The sequence below is a fragment of the mitochondrial genome of Synchiropus splendidus (assembly GCF_027744825.2).
Source record: "Synchiropus splendidus mitochondrion, complete genome".
NCBI classification, from domain to species: domain Eukaryota; kingdom Metazoa; phylum Chordata; class Actinopteri; order Syngnathiformes; family Callionymidae; genus Synchiropus; species Synchiropus splendidus.
The window spans coordinates 462-16430 of record NC_024195.1 but is presented as its reverse complement, the minus strand read 5'-3'; the positions used below and the strand labels follow the sequence as shown (position 1 = coordinate 16430).

General features: G+C 41.2%; 13 protein-coding genes across 13 annotated transcripts, besides 24 other annotated features; 1 reads left to right on the top strand and 12 right to left on the bottom strand. All coding sequences in view use genetic code 2, as the record gives it.

Moving 5' to 3' along the window:
* Positions 1 to 824: a D loop (control region).
* Positions 825 to 893, top strand: a tRNA (tRNA-Pro).
* Positions 893 to 963, bottom strand: a tRNA (tRNA-Thr).
* CYTB (cytochrome b) lies at positions 964 to 2104 on the bottom strand. Its single transcript has one exon. A coding segment is annotated over exon 1 (1141 nt).
* A 4-nt stretch (positions 2105 to 2108) lies between these two features.
* Positions 2109 to 2176, top strand: a tRNA (tRNA-Glu).
* Positions 2177 to 2695, top strand: ND6 (NADH dehydrogenase subunit 6). Its single transcript has one exon. The coding sequence runs from the start codon at positions 2177 to 2179 to the stop codon at positions 2693 to 2695; it is 519 nt and encodes a 172-aa protein (YP_009034490.1).
* On the bottom strand, positions 2692 to 4530 carry ND5 (NADH dehydrogenase subunit 5). The gene has a single exon. The coding sequence runs from the start codon at positions 4528 to 4530 to the stop codon at positions 2692 to 2694; it is 1839 nt and encodes a 612-aa protein (YP_009034489.1).
* A 3-nt stretch (positions 4531 to 4533) lies between these two features.
* Positions 4534 to 4606, bottom strand: a tRNA (tRNA-Leu).
* Positions 4607 to 4675, bottom strand: a tRNA (tRNA-Ser).
* Positions 4676 to 4745, bottom strand: a tRNA (tRNA-His).
* Position 4746: 1 nt separating this feature from the next.
* Positions 4747 to 6120, bottom strand: ND4 (NADH dehydrogenase subunit 4). The gene has a single exon. It carries the CDS (start codon positions 6118 to 6120, stop codon positions 4747 to 4749), a length of 1374 nt encoding a protein of 457 aa, YP_009034488.1.
* On the bottom strand, positions 6114 to 6410 carry ND4L (NADH dehydrogenase subunit 4L). Its single transcript has one exon. The coding sequence runs from the start codon at positions 6408 to 6410 to the stop codon at positions 6114 to 6116; it is 297 nt and encodes a 98-aa protein (YP_009034487.1).
* Positions 6411 to 6480, bottom strand: a tRNA (tRNA-Arg).
* Positions 6481 to 6829, bottom strand: ND3 (NADH dehydrogenase subunit 3). The gene has a single exon. A coding segment is annotated over exon 1 (349 nt).
* Positions 6830 to 6898, bottom strand: a tRNA (tRNA-Gly).
* On the bottom strand, positions 6899 to 7683 carry COX3 (cytochrome c oxidase subunit III). Its single transcript has one exon. A coding segment is annotated over exon 1 (785 nt).
* On the bottom strand, positions 7684 to 8366 carry ATP6 (ATP synthase F0 subunit 6). The gene has a single exon. A coding segment is annotated over exon 1 (683 nt).
* On the bottom strand, positions 8360 to 8524 carry ATP8 (ATP synthase F0 subunit 8). Its single transcript has one exon. The coding sequence runs from the start codon at positions 8522 to 8524 to the stop codon at positions 8360 to 8362; it is 165 nt and encodes a 54-aa protein (YP_009034483.1).
* A 1-nt stretch (position 8525) lies between these two features.
* Positions 8526 to 8600, bottom strand: a tRNA (tRNA-Lys).
* A 1-nt stretch (position 8601) lies between these two features.
* On the bottom strand, positions 8602 to 9291 carry COX2 (cytochrome c oxidase subunit II). The gene has a single exon. The coding sequence runs from the start codon at positions 9289 to 9291 to the stop codon at positions 8602 to 8604; it is 690 nt and encodes a 229-aa protein (YP_009034482.1).
* Positions 9292 to 9293: 2 nt separating this feature from the next.
* Positions 9294 to 9361, bottom strand: a tRNA (tRNA-Asp).
* Positions 9362 to 9364: 3 nt separating this feature from the next.
* Positions 9365 to 9435, top strand: a tRNA (tRNA-Ser).
* Positions 9436 to 9442: 7 nt separating this feature from the next.
* Positions 9443 to 10987, bottom strand: COX1 (cytochrome c oxidase subunit I). Its single transcript has one exon. It carries the CDS (start codon positions 10985 to 10987, stop codon positions 9443 to 9445), a length of 1545 nt encoding a protein of 514 aa, YP_009034481.1.
* A 1-nt stretch (position 10988) lies between these two features.
* Positions 10989 to 11055, top strand: a tRNA (tRNA-Tyr).
* Positions 11056 to 11119, top strand: a tRNA (tRNA-Cys).
* A 34-nt stretch (positions 11120 to 11153) lies between these two features.
* Positions 11154 to 11226, top strand: a tRNA (tRNA-Asn).
* Position 11227: 1 nt separating this feature from the next.
* Positions 11228 to 11296, top strand: a tRNA (tRNA-Ala).
* Positions 11297 to 11367, bottom strand: a tRNA (tRNA-Trp).
* ND2 (NADH dehydrogenase subunit 2) lies at positions 11368 to 12413 on the bottom strand. The gene has a single exon. A coding segment is annotated over exon 1 (1046 nt).
* Positions 12414 to 12483, bottom strand: a tRNA (tRNA-Met).
* Positions 12483 to 12553, top strand: a tRNA (tRNA-Gln).
* Positions 12553 to 12623, bottom strand: a tRNA (tRNA-Ile).
* Positions 12624 to 12626: 3 nt separating this feature from the next.
* Positions 12627 to 13598, bottom strand: ND1 (NADH dehydrogenase subunit 1). The gene has a single exon. It carries the CDS (start codon positions 13596 to 13598, stop codon positions 12627 to 12629), a length of 972 nt encoding a protein of 323 aa, YP_009034479.1.
* Positions 13599 to 13671, bottom strand: a tRNA (tRNA-Leu).
* Positions 13672 to 15345, bottom strand: an rRNA (l-rRNA).
* Positions 15346 to 15416, bottom strand: a tRNA (tRNA-Val).
* Positions 15417 to 15969, bottom strand: part of an rRNA (s-rRNA) that runs on past the window's edge.

Here is a 15969-nt window from a genome sequence, read left to right as displayed (position 1 = left end):
ATTGTAAATATTTAAATATTGTAATATAAATATACATGGTGTCAAGCATCACTAGGGGTGTTCCTGTTTCCGGGGGGTAGGCAGGAATAACAAGCATCTCAGGAGTGATGGGGGGGTAGGGGGGGTGTACGCGCAAAAACGAACGGGGGGTAGGGAGGCATATTAGGTAAAGTCTCGATTGAAAAACATATATTATGCTCATGATATCAATTATGCAATTCTTTTAAGAATATCCTACACCATATCATACTATTTCTTGCACGCAAGAAAATGTTCAACCTTAATGTGATATACCGTGTGCACTCTGAGATGTCAAATGAAAGGAGAAAAAAAAAAGGAACCCCTGACACGCTGGCGAGAATGCTCGGCATGTTGGGTAACGAGTCGTATGATTACGGGCATTAACTTATGCAAGCGTCAATGAAAGTGGGAGGAATAATATCAATTAATGGCCCTGAGGTAGGAACCAAATGCCAGGAATAGTTCACCAAGTGAAACCCCCACAATTTTTGTCCCTCACCTTCAATAACCGTTGACATTAAGAAATCAACTGATGGTGGTCTCTTACTGCATTAAATATGGGCGTTGGTCGAGTAATTGAGTCCTGGTATATCGAAACGGGTGAATATTGTGTTAGATCTTAAGTTTCGATTATTGGAGTTGTCATGTGTAATACTGTTTATATGTTAATGGTTTTAGTATATCTTCTGTAGTAGTTGATGTTTTTATGTTTTATGTAAGTTATGTTTGTTTATATGTAATGTCTTTAAATATCTCATTAAATGTTCGACATAAATTAATGGTGTTAATACATATAAGTATAACAGAACATAGTTTAATTAGAATTTTGGCTTTGGGAGTCATTGGTGGAGGTTAAACTCCTTCTGTTCTGAGTGGGAGGAGGGATTTTAACCCTCGGCATCCGGCTTACAAGACCGGCGCTCTGAGCTGAGCTACTCACACAGGCTCAGTTTAAAGCTTTGTTTTCAATATAACCAGCGGTAGGTATTAAAATAAGGAAAATAGTGAAGTAAAGTACTGAGGCTACTTGCCCAATAATAATAAAGGGGTCTTCAACTGGTATGCCTCCGATTCACGTTAGGATTAATACATCTGCAATTAAAGTTCAGAAAAGGAATTGTGTTATGGGGCGGTAGGTAAGGCCTCGTTGTTTTGAGGTGTGGAGTAAAGGGACTAGTATTAAGACTAGAATAGAAAATAATAATGCTAGGACGCCTCCGAGCTTGTTAGGAATTGATCGCAGGATAGCGTAAGCGAATAGGAAATATCATTCGGGTTTAATATGAGGCGGGGTGACTAATGGGTTTGCTGGGGTGAAGTTGTCAGGGTCTCCTAGTAAGTTTGGTGCGAAAAGTGCAAGGGATGTTAGGGCCACTAGTATTACCACGAACCCAATTAGGTCTTTGTAAGAAAAATAGGGGTGAAATGAAATTTTGTCTGAGTCAGAGTTTAAGCCTGCTGGGTTGTTGGAGCCTGTTTCATGTAGGAATAGGAGGTGGATTATTGTAACGGCTGCAATAATAAAAGGGAGTAAAAAGTGGAAGGCGAAAAAGCGGGTTAGTGTTGCGTTGTCGACTGAGAAGCCCCCTCAGATTCATTGTACCACTGATCCTCCTACATAAGGAATAGCTGAAAGGAGGTTGGTAATGACCGTTGCGCCTCAGAAAGATATTTGCCCTCATGGGAGGACATAGCCTACAAATGCAGTTGCTATTGTTAAAAGGAGTAGGACTACCCCCACATTTCATGTAATTTTATATAGATAGGAGCCATAATACAGGCCTCGTCCAATATGCATATAGATACAGATAAAAAAGAAAGAGGCTCCGTTAGCGTGTAGGTTGCGGATTAGTCAGCCATAGTTTACATCTCGGCAGATGTGAGCGACGGATGAGAAGGCTGTGGCAATGTCTGAGGTGTAATGTATTGCAAGAAATAGTCCTGTTGCTAGCTGGGAGATTAAGCATAGGCCTAAAAGAGAGCCAAAATTTCATCAAACAGAAATATTGGAAGGGGCGGGTAGGTCAACAACTGCGTTGTTAGCGATTTTAAGGAGGGGGTGAGACTTGCGTAAGCTTGCCATTAAGGTTCTTATAGTTGAATACAACAGTGGCTTTTCGAGCCACAGGTCCTGGTTAAACTCCTGGTAAGAATTATGATTATTATCATTACGTTATGTTGTATTAGTATTATTCTAGGTTTAGTGTTGGTGGCCTCTCACCCTTCACCTTATTTTGCGGCTTTAGGTTTAGTCTTAGTAGCAGGTACGGGGTGTGGATTTCTAATAGTTGAAGGGGGCTCCTTTTTAGCTTTAATTTTATTTCTTATTTATTTGGGGGGAATGTTAGTTGTTTTTGCTTATTCTGCTGCTTTAGCGGCAGAGCCCTACCCGGAGGCATGAATAAGTCGTTCGGTTTTTTTCAATATGTGTGTTTATCTTGGGTTAGTGGGCGGGGCTTTCTTTATGTTAAGCGGGGAGTTTACGGTTTGTTGAGGTGGTTCTGATGTTAGTTCAGGAGCGGAGATTATTCGTGGGGATATAGGTGGTGTGGCTCTGATGTATTCTTGAGGAGGGGGTATATTGGTAACAAGTGCCTGGGTACTATTGTTAACGTTGTTAGTAGTATTGGAGCTAACTCGGGGTATAAGTCGGGGGGTATTGCGTGCTGTTTAGATTAGGGCATATATGAAAGCACATGTGATGGCTAGAATAAAGAATATTATGTATGATTTGATGAGGCCTTTTTGAATATTACTTACTCAGGAGGCTAGATGGGTTGTTTTAAGTGAAAGTCCTTTGGGTCCTAGGGTTTCTGTTCATGAGAGGTCTAATGTTTGGGTGGCAATTTTGTGGGCAAAGGCGAGATTTATTTTAGGGGTTAAACGATGAAAGATGCTTGGGAAGAAGCCGAGTATGCTAGAGAAGCGGTATGGGGTTATTTTAGGGCTAGGGGAGAGATGTTGATTAGCGTTTGTTGCTAGTTGAAGTGCAATAAGGAGTCCCATGATGGTTACAATTAAAGCTGATATTTTTATTATAGGGGTTATTACTATAATAGGTGTTTTATTTGGGAGCATATTAGAGGTGATAATTAAGCCTGCTAGGATGCTTCCTCAGGCCAATCGTTTAATAGGGTTAATGACTTCTGTGGGTGTTTCGTCAATGGGGGAAAGAGGGGCAATTCGGGTGGTATTTAATGATACTAGGTAAATTAATCGAATGCTGTAGGCAGCAGTAAAAGAAGTTGCAATGAGGGTTAGGATAAGTGCACAAGTGTTTAAAAAGGAAGTGTTTATTGCTTCAATAATGGCATCTTTTGAGAAAAATCCTGCTAGGAAGGGAAAGCCTGCAAGAGCTAAGCTTCCTAAGTTAATGCAAGAGGCTGTAAAGGGGGTGAGATAGAATATTCCTCCTATTTTTCGGATATCTTGTTCATCGTTTAGGCTGTGGATTGCTGAGCCGGAGCATAGGAATAGTATTGCTTTAAAAAAGGCATGGGTGCAAATGTGTAAAAAGGCAAGTTGGGGTTGATTTAGTCCAATAGTTACTATTATTAACCCTAGCTGGCTTGATGTTGAAAAAGCTACAATTTTCTTGATATCATTTTGGGTAAGGGCACATGTAGCTGTGAAAAGGGTTGTAAGGGCACCTAATCATAAGCATGCTGTAAGTGCATTTGCATTTTGGGCAATAATAGGGTTTATTCGGATGAGTAAAAAAATGCCGGCAACAACCATAGTGCTTGAGTGTAGTAGGGCAGATACTGGAGTAGGGCCTTCTATTGCGGATGGAAGTCATGGGTGAAGCCCGAATTGGGCAGATTTACCTGTTGCGGCTAGAATTAAGCCGATGGCCGGGATTGTTGTGTTGTAGTTTTTAGATAAGATGAAAATTTGGTCTATTTCTCATGAGTTAACTTTTAAGGCCGATCAGATTAATACTAGGATGAAGCCAATATCTCCCACTCGGTTATAAATTACTGCTTGAAGTGCTGCAGTGTTTGCGTCTGTTCGGCCTTGTCATCAACCGATAAGAAGAAAAGACATAATTCCTACGCCCTCTCAACCAATAAAAAGTTGGAATATATTATTAGCTGTGACTAATACTAGTATGGCTACTAGGAAGAGAAGAAGAAAGTTTGAGAAGCGGTCGATTAAGGGGTCTGAGGCTATGTATCAGGAGGTAAACTCTATAATAGATCAGGTTACGTATAAGGCAATAGGTGTAAAAATAATTGTGTAAAGGTCAAACTTAAAACTGAGGGATAGTGATAGGTAAGAAAAGTCTGTTCAATGTCATGTATATGTTAGGGTCTCTAAGCCTGTATTAAGGAAGAGGGCTAGGGGTAAGAGGCTTACAAAAAAGGCTAATTTGACTGCAGTTTTTACTTTAGCTGGGTGGTTTTTAGTAAGTAATTTGTTTAGAGGGGCAGGTCAGATTAAGGGGGAGCAGAGCATAATTAATATAATTAATAGGGAGGAAGTTATGATTTCAGAGGCATAATGCATTTTAGCTACTACTTGGATTTGCGCCAAGAGTTTTTGGTTCCTAAGACCAATGGATGAACTATTATCCTTTAGTAGCCGAGTGAGCCCCGGGGTCCAACCAGGGTAGCGGTAATTAGCAGTTTCCGGTGCCTGCCTGGCCTCTCTCGGTCAGTAAGGGGATTTTAACCCCTATTGTTAGAATCACAATCTAAAGTTTTGAGTTAAACTATACTAACGTTAAGATAAGATTAGGGCAGGGTTTAGGATGAGGAGGAGTAGGGGTAATAGGTGAAGTGCTATTAGAAGGTGTTCTCGAGTAAAGGATGGGTCGGGTAGAATAATATGTGCTGGAGTTTGTCCCCGTTGGGTTATTAAAAATATATATAAAGAATAAGCGGCTGTAATTAGTGTACCAAGTCCTGTAAAAATAAGGGTTCAAGAGGATCAGCCAAATAAACAAGTTATAATTAGTAGTTCCCCCATAAGGTTGGGGAGAGGGGGGAGGGCAAAGTTAGCTAGTGTGGCGATGAATCATCATGTGGTTATTAAAGGCAATACTACTTGTAGGCCTCGGGCCAAAATCATAGTGCGGCTATGTGTTCGTTCATAATTTGTATTAGCAAGGCAAAAAAGAGCTGATGATGTTAAACCATGGGCGATTATTAATGCTATTGCGCCTGAAAACCCGCATGATGTTTGGGTAAGAATGCCTGCCGCAACAAGGCCTATATGGCTGACTGATGAATATGCAATCAGTGATTTAAGGTCTGTTTGTCGTAAGCAGATTGATGCTGTTATAATTACACCCCACAATGCCAGGATAATAAAAGGGTAATTAAGTGAGGATGTTAGGGGGTTTAATAGAGGGAGGACTCGTATTATACCGTAGCCACCAAGTTTAAGTAGGACAGCGGCAAGGACTATGGAGCCTGCAACAGGGGCTTCTACGTGGGCTTTAGGTAACCAAAGATGTACACCATAGAGAGGTATTTTAACTAAGAAAGCCAGTAGACATGCTAATCATCATAATTTATTGGAATATGAAAAAATGTTAGATGATGGGGTTAGTTGTAGTGAAATAAGTGAGAGTGTGCCTATTGAGCTTTGTAGATATAGCAAAGCAATAAGAAGGGGAAGGGATCCGGCTAGTGTGTAAAATAGAAAGTAGGATCCGGCGTTTAATCGATCTTTTTGGTTACCTCATCGTGTGATAATGGCTAGTGTAGGTAGCAATGTTGCCTCAAATATTACATAAAATATAATTAATTCTGTAGCACTAAATGCTAAAATAAGGAAAAATTGTAGGGATACTAAGAGACTGATGTATATTCGTTGTTGGTTTATAGGGTTGGTGGAAGTATGGTTTTGGCTAGCTAAAATTATTAGTGGGAGAAGTCAGCATGTGAGGACTAATAGGGGAGTGGACAGATTATCTGTGGCTATGGACATATTAATGAAATTTCAGCCCGGTTGGCCGGTATTTTTTAGTCATGATAGGCTGAAAAGTGCAATGATTAGGCTCTGGCATAGGGCACTAGGCCATAGTCATTTATTGGGAGTCAGTCAAGCGGTTGGGATTATTACGAGTGTTGGAATTAGAATTTTTAGCATTGGAGGAGATTAAGGGCTTTTAAGTGATCTGAGCCATGAGTCCGTGCTGTAGCTACAAGTAATGCTAAGCCGGTGCTTGCCTCACAGGCTGAGAAGGTTAATAAAAATATGGGTGCTGATGAAAAGTTAGTGGCACCAAGGGTGAGTGCTCAAAGGGAAAATGATAAATAAAGAGATAATATCATACCTTCTAAGCATAAAAGGGCCGATAATAGGTGTGTGCGGTTGAAAGATAGTCCTGCCAATCCTAGGATGAAGGCGGAGAAAAAAGAGAAATTGGTTAAAGTCATTAGATTATTGTGGGTTTTAACCACGGTTTTTTGAGCCGAAATCAAATGTTTTAATTTAAACTAATAATCTATTCTGCTCATTCTAGTCCTCCTTGCAATCATTCATAAATCAAGCCGGCAGTAAGTATAATTAAAACTAATGTGGCTCAGGTGAATGTAAGAGAGGGAGAGGAGAGTTGGTCTGCTCAGGGGAGAGGTAATAATAGTGCAATTTCTAAGTCAAACAGTAAAAAAAGAATGGCAATTAAAAAAAATCGTAGTGAGAAAGGAAGGCGGGCTGAGCCAAGTGGGTCAAAGCCGCATTCATATGGTGAAAGTTTTTCGGAGTCTGGCGTTATTTGTGGAAGATAAAAGGAGACTAGTGCTAAAACTATTGCTAGGGCTGCGGAGATAGTTATGACAGCTATAATAATATTCATTACCTTTCCTTGGATTTTCACCAAGCCCAAATGATTGGAAGTCACTTATACTGCTTATACTAGAAAGGTTATGAGCCTCATCAGTAAAGGGATACATAGAGAAGGAGTCATACTACATCAACAAAGTGTCAGTATCATGCAGCGGCTTCTAATCCGAAGTGGTGTTCTGATGTGAAGTGAAATTGAATTAGACGAATTAAACACACAGCAAGGAAAGTAGACCCAATGATCACATGGAGTCCGTGGAAGCCAGTTGTAACAAAAAATGTTGAGCCGTATACTCCGTCAGCAATTGTGAAAGGGGCTTCATAGTATTCTATAGCTTGGAGAAATGTAAAATATACGCCTAGAAGAATTGTAAGGGCGAGGGCTTGGATTGCAGGGCTTCGACCCCCTTCAATAATGCTGTGGTGGCATCATGTAATTGTTGCTCCGGAGGCCAAGAGGACAGCTGTATTTAAAAGAGGGACCCCGAAAGGATCAATGGGGGAGATGCCTGTGGGGGGCCAGCAGCCTCCGAGGTCAGGGGTAGGGGCAAGGCTGGAGTGATAAAAAGCTCAGAAAAATCCTAGGAAAAAGAATACTTCTGAGGTAATAAAGAGGGCCATACCGCAGCGGAGGCCTTTTTGAACAGGAGGTGTGTGGTGGCCTTGAAATGTGCCTTCTCGGACAATATCACGTCATCACTGGTATATAGTTAGAAGCAAGAGGATGAGGCCAAGATTTATAAGGGTTGTCAGGTGAAAATGAAATCAAATGGCTAAACCTGCTGTTATTAGTAAGGCTGCGATGGCTCCTGTTAGAGGCCAGGGGCTGGGGTTTACTATATGGTATGCATGAGCTTGATGGGCCATTAAACGTTTTCTTGTAGGTACAGGCTAAGTAGTAGGACAAAAACATAAGCTTGGATTATAGCAACTGCTACTTCTAACATGGTTAAAAGAAATAAAACTAGTCCAGTTAAGATGGATACTGTTGTTATTATTGGAAATAGGACAAATGTTGCGGTGCCAATGAGTTGAATTAAAAGGTGGCCGGCAGTTAAATTAGCGGTTAATCGTACCCCTAGTGCGATAGGTCGGATAAAGAGGCTAATAGTTTCAATAATAATAAGTATAGGAATTAAAGGTGTTGGTGTGCCTTCGGGCAAGAGATGTCCTAGTGCATGGGTAGGGCGATTTCGTAAGCCAATAATTACTGTGGCTAATCAAAATGGGACGGCAAGTCCTATATTTAAAGAAAGCTGTGTTGTTGGTGTAAAAGTATAGGGTAGAAGACCAAGCATATTGAGGCTAATAAGGAAAATTATTAAGGATGCATATAAAAGGGCTCATTTGTGTGCTTCTTGGTTTAGTGGTAGTAAGAGTTGATTTGTAAATCGACCAATAAATCAGTTTTGTAGTGTTTCAACTCGGTTGCTTAATCATTTTGATGAAGCCGAGGGAAATAGGATTCAAGGGAATGTTAATGCAATAGCAATTAAAGGTACTCCTGCAAAAGAAGGGCTGGCGAACTGGTCAAAGAAACTAGCTATCATGGTCAGGTTCAAGGGTTATTAGATGAGGCTTCTTTAGTCTCTGGGGTGAGTTTATTGGGGTATGTGTGAGATATAATTTTTGTTGGGAGGAAAGCTAAGAATACTAATCATGAAAAGATTAAGATTATAAATCAAGGGGAGGGGTTGAGTTGAGGCATTTCACTAAGGGTGATTAGGGGCCACCAATCTTTAGCTTAAAAGGCTAACGCTAGGACCTATTTTAGCTTCTTAGTGATTATAAGTCTAGTATTAATAGAGATCAGTTTTCAAAGTGCTCAAGTGGAACGGCCTCTACTACAATAGGCATGAAGCTATGATTAGCTCCGCAAATTTCTGAGCATTGGCCGTAAAATACACCTGGGTGGGCTGCAATTAATGCTGTTTGGTTTAAGCGTCCTGGTACGGCGTCTATTTTTACGCCCAAGGATGGGACAGCTCATGAGTGAAGTACATCTTCTGCAGACACTAACACACGCACTGGGGATTCGACTGGAAGCACTACTCGGTGGTCTACTTCTAATAGTCGGAATTGTCCGGGGGTTAGATCTTGTGTTGGGATTATATAGGAGTCAAAACAAAGCTCATTGTAGTCAGTATACTCATAGCTTCAATATCATTGGTGACCTACGGCCTTAATGGTTAGGTGTGGGTCGTTAACTTCGTCTATAAGGTAAAGAATTCGTAGAGAGGGCATTGCAATAAGAATGAGAATAACTGCTGGAAGAACTGTTCAGATAATTTCCACTTCTTGAGAGTCTAAGATAAATTTGTCAGTTAACTTTGTTATCACTATAGCTACGATAATGTAAAGTACAAAAGCGCTAATTAGGAAAACAATTATTAAGGCGTGGTCATGGAAATGCAGTAATTCTTCTATTACTGGGGAGGCTGCGTCTTGAAAACCTAATTGTGAGGGATGGGCCATTATAAGACGTGCGGGGGTTTAACCCACAATTTTGCCTTGACAAGGCAATATAATATTTTATTAACGTCTTATAAAGAAAGTGGCAGAGTGGCTATGCAGCTGGCTTGAAACCAGTTTATGGGGGTTCAATTCCTTCCTTTCTCGTAAGTAATTATTGTACTTGTACAAAAGCTGGCTCTTCGAAGGTGTGGTAAGGAGGGGGGCAGCCATATAATCATTCAACATTTGTTGATGTTAATTCAACTGATTGGACTTCTCGTTTTGCTGCGAATGCTTCTCAGATAATAAATAGGAATATAATTACAGCAACTAGTGATACTAGAGAGCCAATGGATGAAATTGTGTTTCAGAGCGTATAGGCATCGGGGTAGTCTGAGTATCGTCGAGGTATTCCTGCTAGACCTAAGAAATGCTGGGGGAAAAATGTTAAGTTTACACCGACAAACATGACTCCAAAATGGATTTTTGTTCATAGATCATGAAGTGTATAGCCCGAGAATAGCGGGAATCAGTGGACAAAGCCTCCTATGATGGCAAAGACGGCGCCTATAGATAAAACATAGTGGAAGTGTGCGACGACGTAATATGTGTCGTGCAGGACAATATCTAGGGAGGAGTTGGCGAGAACAATACCTGTTAGGCCTCCTACTGTAAAAAGGAAAATAAAACCAAGAGCCCATAGTAAGGGGGTTTCTCATTTAATAGCCCCTCCATGCAGAGTTGCTAATCAACTAAAGACTTTAACGCCTGTTGGGATGGCAATAATCATTGTTGCAGATGTAAAGTAAGCTCGTGTGTCTACGTCTATTCCGACAGTAAACATATGGTGGGCTCATACAATAAACCCCAGTAGTCCGATTGCTATTATAGCCCAAACTATGCCTATATAGCCGAAAGGCTCTTTTTTTCCTGCGTAGTAAGCCACGATGTGGGAGATTATGCCAAAACCTGGAAGAATAAGAATATATACTTCGGGGTGGCCAAAGAATCAGAACAAGTGTTGGTAAAGAATGGGGTCCCCTCCGCCTGCCGGATCAAAAAATGTGGTGTTTAGGTTTCGATCAGTAAGAAGTATTGTAATACCTGCAGCTAGTACTGGCAGGGATAGAAGGAGCAGTACAGCTGTAATTAAAACGGCTCAGACGAATAAGGGTGTCTGATACTGGGTTAAGGCTGGGGGTTTCATATTTGTAATAGTTGTGATAAAATTAATAGCCCCCAGAATGGATGAAATACCTGCTAGATGAAGAGAAAAAATGGTTAAATCTACAGAGGCTCCAGCATGTGCTAGGTTGCTTGATAGGGGGGGATATACGGTTCAACCTGTTCCGGCTCCAGCTTCGACACCTGATGAGGCTAGAAGTAGCAGGAATGAGGGCGGTAGAAGTCAGAAGCTTATATTATTCATACGAGGGAAAGCTATGTCAGGGGCACCAATCATTATAGGCACCAGTCAATTACCAAAGCCTCCGATCATAATTGGTATTACTATAAAAAAGATTATTACAAATGCATGTGCTGTAACAATAACATTATAAATTTGGTCATCACCAAGGAGAGCGCCGGGTTGGTTAAGCTCGGCCCGAATAAGAAGGCTTAGAGCAGTGCCAACCATGCCAGCTCATGCACCAAATACCAGGTAAAGGGTGCCAATGTCTTTATGATTAGTAGAAAAAAATCAGCGCGTGACTGTCACAGGTAAGGTGGCTGAGTAAGCGGTGGATTGTAGCCCCACACACAGGGGTTTTAGTCCCCTTCTTGCCAAGTTCTGGGGTGTTACACGCCAGATTGCAAATCTGGAGAAGCAGGCTAACGCCTGCCGGGACTTTCCCCGCCTTCTATCCCCGAACAGGCGGGGAAAGTAGATGAATGCTCTCTGGTTTGAGCGCTTAGCTGTTAACTAAGAGTTTGTAGGATCGAGGCCTGCTCATCTAGTAAGGCTATAGCTTAATTAAAGCATCTGTTTTGCATACAGAAGATGTGAGTTAGTGTCTCGTTAGTCTTACAGAGATTAAGGGATTTTAACCCTTTCTTAGGGCTTTGAAGGCTCTTAGTCTTGCGTTAACTTAAATCTCTTAGGTCAAAAATAGGGCAAGTGCTGCTGGGCTGGCTGGTAAGAAGATAAGAACTAGGACTACTACGGCCATAAGTAGGGCATCTTGCGATTTTAGTTGTAATCGTCATATAGGTATCCCTGTGACTGCGTTAGGGGCTTTTGTCAGGGTTAGGGCATATGATAAGCGGATGTAAAAGTATAGGCTAAGGAGAGAAAATATTGCGATTATAAGGGCAACGATTGTTAGGTTGTGGGCTGTCAACTCTTTAAGAATAAATCACTTTGGGACGAAGCCTAGTGTGGGTGGGAGACCTCCAAGGGAAAAAAGAAGAATAGGCGTAGAGACTAAAATGGCATTGTTTTTGGCCCAGGAGATGGCTAATGTGTTGATGGTCTTTCCTCCCGTTAATAGTAGGATAGAAAACATGCAGTAGGTAGTTAAGATATAAAGTGTAAGGGCTATTAGTGTAAGGTGAGGGGCTAGTGGCAGGGCTGCAGTTATTCAGCCTAAGTGGGCGATAGAGGAATAAGCCATGATTTTTCGGGTTTGAACTTGGTTTAAGCCTCCTAAGCCCCCTATAAGTACTGAAAGGATGCCTAGTGCTAGTATTAGAGGTATTTCTGTTTTGCCAGCCTGTAGAAGTAGTGTTATGGGGGCAATTTTTTGTCATGTGGATAAGATTATGCCAGTGTTAAAGTCTAGTCCTTGAAGTACGTCAGGAAGTCATGAGTGTAAAGGGGCTAATCCTAATTTTAGTGCTAATGCTAGGATGAGAAGGGAAGTTGAGAGGGGCTCAGAGAAGGGGTTGATAATTCATTCTCCTGTAGTTCATGCTTTTACAACTGCAGAAAATAGAATTATTGCGGCAGCAGCGGCTTGTACAATAAAGTATTTGGTAGTGGCCTCGGTTGCTCGGGGGTGATGGTTATGAATTATTAGAGGAATAATTGCTAGTGTATTAATTTCAATGCCCATTCATGCTAGGAGTCAGTTTGAGCTTGTGACAGTAATTAAAGTTCCTAGTAAAAGGCTGAATGCTATAACGGGTAAAATAAAAGGGGTCATTAGTAAAAGAGGGATTGTTAGCCCACATTTTTGGGGTATGGACCCAAGAGCTTTTTTAGCTGATTTTACTAGGAAATGGTGTAGGGGAAGCACGAAGAGTTTTGATCTCTTAGGGAGGGGTTCAAATCCCCTTTTTCTAGGGAGTTGGGGGGACTTTAACCCCCATGTTACACTCTATCAAAGTGGCCCTTAAAATTCAGGCACAGCTCCAAGTTATTGTGGAGGTAGGCCTCCGAATGTAATTGGTATCGCTAAATGTCAGATGACAAATGCAAGTGTTAAAGGTAAAAAATTTTTTCAGATTAAATGTATTAACTGGTCATAGCGAAAACGTGGGTATGAGGCTCGTYCTCAGAGGAATAAGATAGATAAAAAAACAGCTTTTATTATTAAATTTAAGGACATCATTTCTGGAAAGGTGGGGATATGGTAGGCCCCTAAGAATAATACTGCAGATAGTGTATTTATTAATAGAATATTGGCGTACTCTGCTAGGAAGAAAAGTGCAAAAGGGCCTCCTGCATATTCTACATTGAACCCTGAGACTAGCTCTGATTCTCCTTCTGTTAGGTCGAATGGGGCTCGGTTAGTTTCTGCTAGTGTCGAGATGTATCATATTATTGCGAGAGGTCAAGCAGGGAGTATTAATCATACAGCTTCTTGAGTAGTGCTAAAGATTTGAAGTGTAAAAGCTCCAGTAAAAATGACGCCTCCAAGGATAATTAGTCCTAGGCTGACTTCATATGAAATGGTTTGAGCGATTGCTCGGAGTGCCCCTATTAAGGCGTATTTTGAGTTTGATGCTCAGCCGGAGCCTAAAATTGAATAAACGGTTAAACTAGATAATGCTAGGATGAATAAAATGCTTAAGCTGATGTCTGCAGTTGCGTGGGGCAATGGCATGGGGGCTCAAAGGGTTAGTGCAAGGGTAAGGGATAATATGGGAGCTGCTAGGAATAAAATACTGTTGGAGGTGGAAGGTCGGACGGGCTCTTTAATAAATAATTTTACACCGTCGGCGATTGGTTGAAGAAGGCCATAAGGGCCCACTACATTGGGGCCTTTTCGTAATTGTATATAGCCTAAAACCTTTCGTTCAATTAAGGTCAAAAATGCAACTGCAAGTAAGACAGGAACAATTAAGGCTAGGGGATTAATTAGGTAAATTATAAGAGCTGATAGCATTATTAAGGAGAGGATTTGGACCTCTGTTGAAAGGGCTTAGACCTTTTGCATATCCGGGCTCTGCCACCTTAATATTAACCTAAATCTTGGTTGAAGGTTTATTAACCCTCTTGTCTGTTTTATTTGTTTTCAGCAGATGAGGGCGAGGCGTACTGGAAGTATAGGCCTCACTTTTTCGGTCCTTTCGTACTAGAAAAAGTAACTCATAGATAGAAACTGACCTGGATTACTCCGGTCTGAACTCAGATCACGTAGGACTTTAATCGTTGAACAAACGAACCCTTAATAGCGGTTGCACCATTAGGATGTCCTGATCCAACATCGAGGTCGTAAACCCCCTTGTCGATAAGGGCTCTTAAAGGGGATTGCGCTGTTATCCCTAGGGTAACTCGTTTCGTTGATCGGTAAGCCGGATCATTTGTCAGAATTTCTGTGACTTTGACTTGATGGTCTTAGTTTTGAAAGGTTAGTCCTTTCTCGTCGTGGGAGTTATATATTTTCCCGCGGTCGCCCCAACCAAAAACATTTTTAAGGTGTATATTTAGTTCAACCCTTTATCTTGGGATTAGTGACGTAAACCTAATATGTTTAAAGCTCCATAGGGTCTTCTCGTCTTATGTTATTATCCCCGCTTCTGCACGGGGAGATCAATTTTATTGACTGGGAGGAGGAGACAGTTAAGCCCTCGTGATGCCTTTCATACAGGTCTTCATTTAAAAGACAAGTGATTACGCTACCTTTGCACGGTTAAAATACCGCGGCCGTTAAACATTATGTCACCGGGCAGGCGGGACCTCTTATTTTTATTATCACAAGAGGCGATGTTTTTGGTAAACAGGCGAGGCTTAAAGTGGATTTGCCGAGTTCCTTCTCTTCCTTTTAGTCTTTCCTTGTGGGCACACCAGTGTGGGGTTAACGCTTAGGTCTAGACGTATTTCTAGTTGTTTATGCTTTGTCTATTGTCCTCAATTTGGAGGCGTTTAATGGTCGGTGTTGGTTCGTTCCGAGGTACACTTGTGCAAGGAGGGGGACTTCCCCTTATTACTCATATTAGCATAATTATTATTATATTAAATAATAAAGCCTGATAGGTTTAGAGGATTAAGACTATATTTTCGGTATAATAAGTGTTTTGTATACAGGAGCTTTAACGCTTTCTTAGAGGATGGCTGCTCTTAGGCCCACCTGGGTATAGTACTTTTAAAATATATGATCTTTATCCATTTGGTAGATTGTATTCTGTATTTAAAGGGCTGTACCCCTTTAAATTAACTGCTATTATTTCTCTAAATCTGAGGGTTTTATTATAGGTCGAATTAAGAAATAATAGTGCTGAACTACTATTCATTTCTCAGGCAACCAGCTATAACCAAGTTCGATAGGTCTTTCACTTCTACTCGGAGATCTTCCCACTCTTTTGCCACAGAGACGGGTTAACCCTTCAATAAGGTTGTCTCGGAGTAGCTCACTTGGTTTCGGGTAATCAAACTACAAGTCTTTTTGCTTAATTTACGCTTGCTAAAACATGATGCAAAAGGTACGAGGTTAAATCTCTGCTTTTTTATGTGTTGCTTATTTGTTTCAGTTCTCTTTCAACTTTCCCTTGCGGTACTTTTTCTATTGCTGATAAGGCCTTTTCTGTCTCCCATACTAAGGCGGAAAAATGGTTTGTTTAGGTTGTTTTAATTTTTTATAGGTTATTAATATGTAGATTTTAAAACTGCTATTATTCGCTAGTTGCTGGACCTCAGGGTGGCCCGATTTGCACGGGTGTCTTCTCGGTGTAAGGGAGATGCTTTACTACTTAGCTACACTCTGATTTTTCCAAGAGCACCTTCCGGTACGCTTACCATGTTACGACTTGCCTCCCCTAAAATATAAGAGATTTATTTAAATATACAATAAGTTTATTATGTGGGGAGAGTGACGGGCGGTGTGTGCGCGCTTCAGGGCCAGTTTCAGGGGAGCACTCTATTTCCCCCCTTACTGCTAAATCCTCCTTCTAAGGTGTGTTTCAGCACCTTTTTCGTAGTTTACTAAATTAGTAAATGTAGCCCATTTCTTCCCCTCTCATACACTGCACCTCGACCTGACGTTTTGGGATAGACCAATTTTGCTTACTAATAAGCCTTCAAAGGGTAAGCTGACGACGGTGGTATATAGGCGGATAAAACAAAAGAGGGTGAGGTTTAACGGGGATTATCGGTTATAGAACAGGCTCCTCTAGGGGGGTCTAAAGCACCGCCAAGTCCTTTGGGTTTTAAGCTTACGCTCGTAGTACCCTGGCGGATAATTGATGTATAATATTATCGGGGTTTATGGCTAGGCATAGTGGGGTATCTAATCCCAGTTTGTTTCCTAGCTTTCGTGG